Here is an 8,567-nt window from a genome sequence, read left to right as displayed (position 1 = left end):
TTACATTTATCCCTACCACTTTATTCTTTTTCAAAATAGTTTTAGATGTTCTAGTTCCTTTTACTGGTACTTTTAAGATTTAGTGTGACTTTTCACACAAACAATCATATCATCTGTGAATATAGGGAGTTTTATTTTCTCCCAAATCCATATGCCTTTAATTTCTTTTTCTTGCCTTGTTGTACTAGCAAGGACTTCCAGTATACAGTTGAATTTAACTGTGAGTGAACATTTTGCCTTGCTCCTGATCTTAGATACCAATCTAGAATCCAGGTAGAATCTGAATGTCTAGGATTAAGGGGAATCGGAAGAAACATGTTAAGAATGAAACACTTTATATAATGTAGGACTTATATTTCTCTGTCCTAACAATCGTAGAGAAGACTCTTTTGAAGGAATTCCTAATTTTGTTATTATATTTTGAAAGGGGGAAACTGTCAGTGATCTAGTAACATTGTTATATTTCACTGGAAGGCAGTAACTTTTATTTCCAAAATCATGTTATTTGGGTGCCATATGATGGTCATATATTACTGGTTGTAATAGCAGTTGTAACCACCCAATGAGTTTCTTTTGCCTGCTACCCAGATAAAGCCAATTTATCAATATAAGGAAATTGCAATAGAGAAACAGTTTAATACACATAAAACAGGCTAGAAGGGAGACTGGAGTTTTATTACTACTCAAACTAACCTCCCCGAAAATTTGGAGGCTAGGGTTTTTCAAAGATAGTTTGGCAAGCAGGGGGCTAGGGAATGGGTGCTGCTGATTGGTTGAGAAAGCAATCATAGGGATAGGGAAAATGGCCTTCCTGAAGCTGAGTCCACTTCTGAGTAGTGGCCATAGGACCAGTTGAGCCAAGAGTCATGGATCCAGTGGGGCCATCCAGTCATCAGAAATGCAAAAGCCTGAAAAGACATCCAAAAATCCAATCTTAGATTCTACACTAATGACATTATTTACAAGGCTAATTGGAGAAGTTGCAAATCTTGTCACCTATAGAATAATGGCTGGTAATGGAATAATGTTTCAACTACAAATTAAGACCCTCTCATCCTCTTAACCTGGTAGGCTTTCATTAGTTTTACAAAGGTGGTTTAATTTATTGAGAAGGGCTACTATAACTTAAACTATAAACTAAATTTCTCCCAAAGTTAGCTTGGCCCATGCCCAGAAATAACCAAGGGCAGTTTGGAGGTTGGTTAGGTAAGATCTAACAAGATCTAGCAAGATGAAGTTGGTTAGGTCAGATCTCTTTCACTGTCATAATTTTCTCACTGTTACAATTTTTGCAAATGTGATTTCATAATGAGTTCAGTTGGACCATGTAATTTTGTACAATTTAATGGAAAAGATAATAGGGTGTTAATTTTATTTTTACTGTGTAGAAAGACCTTGAGAACAATTTAGTTAAATATGGTCCAGTTCTGATAAATTTCAGGATTTTAAGAGAATCTTGGTGTAACAGAAGACACTGAGAGTCAGACCTGCCCATCCCACTGGTCTGATATGGGTTCTTAACAGTAGAAGGAAGGAATGGGTTAATGACCCCATGGAAGGGAGTCAAAATGTTCTGAGGATCCAAAAATCTTCTCAAAGCACCAGCCATACCCCTTGTTTGGCTCTAAATTTGTCTTCTAATTGCTTTACAGTATTAAAGGAAAGAGAAAAATTCCATCTTTTAGCTTAATTTCATGCTTCTTCCTTATTCTTCATTTATCCCTTCTGGCACACCCTGATTAAGAACAAAGCCATTTAGTCTCACCGAAATGAGTACTGAGATACGGGGCCATGGTTAAAGACCAAACACATTTAATTGACTATGATTTTGGGGAGGGGTTTTTATTGTGTCAAGCTGAAAATTTTTGCTTAAATTTGTCAGACAGATGTTCTTACAAAAGAAACTCATTATTGAGATAAATTAAGGAGGAAAGGGTGGGGCCCATTAACAGTTCTCTTCTAGGGTAACCGTAGACTAGAAAGAAAAGCTGCTGGGACCGAAGTCCTCAGAGAGTGGAATCTGAGATACACAGACATTCCCCCTACCACCCCACCCCCACCACCTTCTCTTTCAACAGCCACAGAAGTTTTTATTTCTGATGTCACCTTTATTTTTTAAAGTGCTCCAAGAGCAAGAGATTCAGCCCCTGGCAGCTCTGGATTAATTTTCTAAAATTTTTTATTTGTCCTGCAACCCTATAAATGTCTCTTCAATCTCCAGGTCTGAATATATCAGAAAAGATTCTTACTGGCTCAGCTTGGGTGGCATGCCCAACCTTTGAACCAATCATGGTACCCCAGTGAGTGCAGTTCCTTTATTGACTAAACCTGAGTGCAGAGTGGACTGCCCTGATTGACCATTTTCATCATCCCAATCTTGTTCTGAAGAGCAAGTCATGAACCACTTGTGAAATAGAACATACAATAAAACAATAGAACACAACACAATAATTTAGAAAGTAATGTCAGAATGCTTCCACCATAGCATATTGTTTTTGAAAACTTGTTTTAGCTCTTGGTATGTACATGTTTCCCTAACTGTGACTTTGGTCATGCAATGAAAGGTATTTCTTAAATGTTTGTTGTAGTTAAAAAAAAGTGAAAAAACTTTTAGCTCTACTGTACAGCTTGGGTACTTGAATTCAGTCAATGTTGATGTTTCCAGATTAGGAGTTTGTGATGTGTTACAGCAGTAAGACAGTTCCCTTGTTTGGTCTTTTGCAGAACAGACTGCATTAGAGCATGACTGCTCACTTAATCTCTCTGCTCCTCATTCACCCACTTTAGAGGGTAATCAGATGTACTTATGTCTCTTCTGGGCTTTAACACAAAGTATTATGTGTCCTTGCTCATTGTCCACTTCATTTGTCTTTAATCCCCCTACATTCCCTATTTTCCACAGTATAATTACAGTAGAATATTGTCATTTCCTTTAGCAAATGTTTACTATGGCTTTCTGAATGTATAAATGAAAAACAGCCAACACTCACCAGAAATGTTCTGTTTCACTTTTTAAAATTCCTTGTCATATAATACAATCTGCATGAACTAAGGATGACAGATTAATGCCATCATTTTGAAGCAGCTGCAATTACTACATTGAACATAAGTGAGTTACTGAAATGATATTTTTTGAAACTTGATCACAGGTCTTTTTCTGAAAGGGTGTATGGCTCTGAGGAGAACTGTTGATTTCCAATAATTATTTCCCAGTTAATTGTGGGGCATTGCCCTGCAGATGTTACTTAAATCTGATTTTATTTTCCTTCTACTGGTATGGGAGAATCTTTTTAATACCCTTTTTAAAGATTTGTCTAATCATAAAGAACATTGTTAAATAACAGTGATTTTAAAAGTCCTCTAACAACAACTACTAGTATTCCACTAAGAAACAAAGATTATCCATCTAAACATATTAACAAATGCCTTTTAAGCGTCTACTGAGTTTAAGATTTATTTTTCCTTTAGCAAACAGGTTTGCATTTTACTCAGCATTCAAACATCCTTACACTCGTAGATGGATCCCGGTTTATCACTGTTAACTTTTTAATTGGCTACCAGAGTTGATTGCTCATATTTAAGGGAAGATTTGTGTATATTTACTTATAACTGAGAATGTGCTGCACTTAGTAGCATGCCTTCTTCATTCACTTTTGGGATTTTTTTAATAATTTGAAACCACTTCGTTGGCTGTAGATTTATCCTTTTCTTAAATGTCTAGGAAGAAGGCTGATATTTGAGGATGTTAGCTCATTGGTAACCTCATTTTTTTCCCCGTTCATCTTAATCCTCACTGCTTTCTAGGTTTAATTTAAGCAATTTCTATTTTTTCAGAAACTCTTACATTTCTTCAATATTTTCAAATATGTTAACATAGGTTTTTTTAAACTATGTCCTTGTAACCTTAAAACAATTCCTAAATATCTCTATCTAAATTAAGTTCTCAGGAGGTTTAATAATTGTTTTCAACAAATAGTTCTTATATTTATTTAATTCTATAGGTTTAGGGTAATAATTTTATGGACACAAGCATTGTGAAGAAAATAACTTTTGGCAGTGCGCAGTGGCTCACACTTGTAATCCCAGCACTTTGGGAGGCCCAGGTGGGCAGATCACCTGATGTCAGGAGTTTGAGATCAACCTAACCATCGTGGTGAAACCCCGTCTCTACTAAAAACACAAAAAATTAGCCGGATAGAGCGGCACGTGCATGTAATCCCAGCTACTCGGGAGGCTGAGGCAGGAGAATCACTTCAACTCAGGAGGTGGAGGTTGCAGTGAGATTGTACCACTGCACTCCAGCCTGGGCGACAGAGCAATACTCTGTCATAAACACACATACACACACACAGTATTAGGCTTTGGTTTGAGATATAACCCACATACTAAAATATTAGTATCTTTATACTTATAAATATTAGTATTTATAAGTATGAACATATTTATATCTCAGTGTGTCCATTATATCTCAAACCAAAGCCTAATTATAGGTTTGTATCTTAATGTGTAGGTTATAAACCTTATAAACATTATAAACTTTATTGTAGTGTATTAGGCACTTTCACATAAGTAAGGTATCACATATCTGTGTGTACCTTTTATCTTTTGGTTTATTAACATGGCATGGCTACGTTCTTCTAGACATATAACCATCCTAGAATTCTCGGAAGGTAATTCTTTGGCAGAAGAAAACATGCGCCCTAGGAGTATGTTTAGATATGCCCATTCCTTGACTGATGTCCATACAGTCTCCCAACAAGAGTTGTGCTGAAAGCCGCAAGTTTACAAATCTTCCTTTGCTTCTAATCATTTAGTCTAATTCGACACTCTAACTAAAATTCAACCCCCAAAATAGGATTCCCCATCTTCACATTATTTTTCTCAGGAATTACATAGGGTGTCACAATGACGTCCTAATTTGTTTGTTCATTTTCCCAAGAAGAATGGCATTTCCCCTTCCAGGAGCCTGCTATAATCACTGCTCTGCCTACCTGAAGTAGGTGCTGAAACAGTTCCACCCAGAAACATCAAGTTCTGCTGTCAATACTACCGAGTATGAAAGGAAACTGCTTCGGATACCCCAATAACCAGAACTGTTCTGAGTCCTGTTTACGAAAGCTGTAGTCTTATTGACGAAACAGCATTTTGTAATCCTTTTGTAAACTAGCTCTTTCTCAGAAATTGAGTGGCTCTGAAAAGGGCCTTTGATTTCAGCTTTGGGGATTTTTTTGTTTTTGTTTTTGTTTCTTCTAGACATTAGACATTCAAGTCACTTCGCTGGCTTTTACAACTTGCGTGGTTATTCATACTGGACTTTGTGGTAATGGCTCCCAATCCTTTGGGACAGCAGCACAGCTTGGATTTTGGGCAAAACGTCACCCTAAGCCATTGTCACTCGGCCCAGCGCTTGTTGAGCTCCTCGTCGTTGCGGATGGCCAGCTGCGGGTGGCGCGGGATGATGCGGGTCTTCTTCTTGTCCCGACGCCAACTGCAGGGTGCCGGAGGCCAGGTACTCCAGAACCGCCGGCAGGTACGCTAGCGTGCAGCCCCCGACCCTCTCGGCATCGTTGCCCTTGCTGAGCAGCCGGCTGACACCGCCCACGGGGAACTGCAGAACCTCTCTGAATGAATAGCGCGTACCTTTCCCTCGAGCTTCCCTAGTCTAAGACATAGCCCAAAACTAAAAGTTATAACGGAAAAAGACACCCGTTAAAACGGGTACTCAGCGTATTTCTAGTCTGACAGCAGATTGTGGATTATCTGATTGATTGGCTGACAGCCATCTATCCAATCAGAGAACCTTACTGCTATTGCCTTATTTACATACTCTACCTAATATCCAATCAGATGTTGGATGCAAATGACGTAGGTTGAGGGCCATGCCTATAAATATCATGCTTCGCTCCAGTCAAACATCAGTTAGTGATCTCCCCGTGAACTTGGAAGATAAACATGCTGGAGCTTGCTTCAAAGGGGACTACCACTTCCAAAAAGGGCTTCAAGAAGGCAGTCGCTAAAACTCAAAAGAAGGAGGACAAAAAGCGCAAGAGATGCCGCAAAGATAGCTATTCTATTTACGTCTACAAGGTGCTGAAGCAGGTCCACCCGGACACTGGAATCTCTTCCAAGGCCATGAGTATCATGAATTCTTTTGTTAGTGACATTTTTGAGCGCATTGCCGGTGAGGCTTCCCGCCTGGCACATTATGACAAGCGCTCGACCATCACCTCTAGGGAGATCCAGACGGCCATGAGCCTTCTGCTGCCCGGGGAACTAGCCAAGCATGCTGTGTCGGAGGGCACCAAGGCTGTCACCAAGTATACCAGCTCCAAGTAAAACATGATCCAGCCAGCAGATGAGCTCCACAAACCAAAGGCTCTTTTAAGAGCCAATGAAAGTTTCTAATAGGGCTGTAGAATGTTTATTATAGAGTATGCCTCATTGCCAGACAGATAATTTTTTCCTAGACTAGGCATAACATGGTTAACTTTAAGTCTAAACTTTGCATTAATCAACTGTATCTGCAGCAGTATTGGTAAAAGCTAAAATCTCACAGCCGAGGCAATTAAATGGGAGCTCCCATAATCCTGGGTTCATGGGGATATTCTTTCTGTGGACAGTGCCATGGGGAAATATGGCTTGCCTTTTGTCAAGACGTTTTCTACTACAAACCCTCTACGATGACAGCAAAAAAGGCCTGGAGCTCCCCACTTAGGGAAGTCTGGCACTGAGCATTAGGCTGTTTGCTTTTTCTTGACTTTGGCCATAATGTGTGCAAAACATCCTCCAAGTCCGGGTGGACCTGCTTCAGCACCTTGTAGATGTAAACAGAATAGCTCTCTTTGCAGCATCTCTTGTGCTTTTTACACTCCTTTTCTTGCACATTATGAAAAGTGATCAGGCTAACTCCCCTTGAACTGCTGGAATTTGAGGTCCAAAGCCCAAGGTTTCTGCGTCTTTGTGAACTCCAGTAAACTGCTTACTCAGTATCACAGTTCTTATGTTGCTTAGCCCCTTAAGAATTCTCTCCATAGGGATTTCCAGTTGATCCCAACAGAACTGTTCCTGAACTTCTGCATTCTCTATATCCATGAGTACCACCCTATTCACATGGTTGTCCAAGCCAGAAATGTATTTTTTCCCTAACAGTCTCTGTTCAACCTCCATCCACTTCAATCTCTCAATATATGGTAATTTTACTTCCTACATATTTCTGTTGTCTGATTATTCACCATCTCCACCGCTACAATTTTTGTCTGCATACTCATGATCTCACACTTGAATTAGTTTCTAATTAATCTCACTGCTCTTAATCTTGCCTCCCTAAAATCCACTCTCCACCCAACTATTTTCATTTTTTAAATTGACAAAAATTATGTATTTATTGTGTACAACATGATGTTTTGATATATGTATACATTGCAAATCAATCTAATTAACATATGCATTACCCCACATATTTTTTATGAAAACACTTAAAATCTACTCTGTTTGCAATTTTCAAGAATACAACATATTGTTACCAACTATAATCAGCATATTGTACAATAGAGCTCTTCAACTTATTCCTCCTAAGTGAAATTTCATATCCTTTAACCAATAACTTCCCACCACTCCCCAACTGTAGCCACTGGTAACCACCACTCTGCCCTCTACTTATATGAGTTCAACTTTTTTTTAATTCCACTTATGAGATCATACAGCATTTGTCTTTCTGTGCCTTGCTCATTTCACTTAACATCCTCCAGGTTCATCCATGCTGCTGCCAATGACAGAATTCTTTTTCTTTTTTGAGGCCAAATAGTATTCTATTATGTATATATGCCACATTTTCTTTAGCCATTCATCTGCTGATGGACATTTATGTTCTTTCTATATCTTGTCTATTGAGAATAATTCTGCAGTGAACATGGGAGTACAGATATCTCTTTGAAAAACTGATTTTATTTCCTTTCAATATATACGCAGTAGTAGGATTGTTGGATTATATGGTAGTTCTATTTTTAACTTTTTGAGGAAATTCTATACTGTTTTCCACAATGTATGCACTAAAATATTACAATTTTCAATCTTATTTGAAGCACAAATATTACTATATCACACATTTTTAAAAATATTTTGAAAACTCAATTTGGTATTGTTTTATTAATAGTATTAAACATATTTTATTGCATGCACTTAGAAATTTATATTAAGCTGTGTATAGGATCAGCTAGACTTGCAAAGAAATCCATAGTACAATAAAAGTTTTGAATGTTGGAGCTTTTTGGATTACGGATGCTCAACCTGTATTGCAAACATGTAAAATTCAAGAAAATCTACCAGGAAACCAATAGGAAAATAAGTCAATTCAGTGAGGTGTACTAGAAGGATATAAAAAAAAAAACAATGCACAGAAAGCAGTCTTACATATACAACAACAAAATGTTAAAAAAAAATAACGAATAGGAAATACCTCATTTATAGTAACAACAAAAGCAAAATACCCAGAACTATACTTAACTTTTTAAAATGCCAAATATATATGAAGGTAGATGATCAGTTCACACCCATCCTGTGGTTTTCTG

General features: G+C 38.0%; 1 protein-coding gene and 1 pseudogene across 1 annotated transcript; one reads left to right on the top strand and one right to left on the bottom strand.

Annotated features, from left to right (window-relative positions):
- Positions 1-635: 635 nt before the first annotated feature.
- On the bottom strand, positions 636-5,881 carry LOC112133800 (histone H2A-beta, sperm-like; annotated as a pseudogene).
- LOC100939777 (histone H2B type 1-A-like) lies at positions 5,768-6,901 on the top strand. Its single transcript, XM_024248408.3, has one exon. It carries the CDS (start codon positions 5,953-5,955, stop codon positions 6,334-6,336), a length of 384 nt encoding a protein of 127 aa, XP_024104176.1. The 5' UTR covers positions 5,768-5,952; the 3' UTR covers positions 6,337-6,901.
- The last annotated feature ends 1,666 nt before the right edge of the window (positions 6,902-8,567 follow it).

Source organism: Pongo abelii, chromosome 5, assembly GCF_028885655.2.
Source record: "Pongo abelii isolate AG06213 chromosome 5, NHGRI_mPonAbe1-v2.0_pri, whole genome shotgun sequence".
Classification (NCBI taxonomy): Eukaryota; Metazoa; Chordata; class Mammalia; order Primates; family Hominidae; genus Pongo; species Pongo abelii.
The sequence above is the reverse complement of the archived record's forward strand: the minus strand, read 5'-3'. Positions and strand labels throughout refer to the sequence as shown.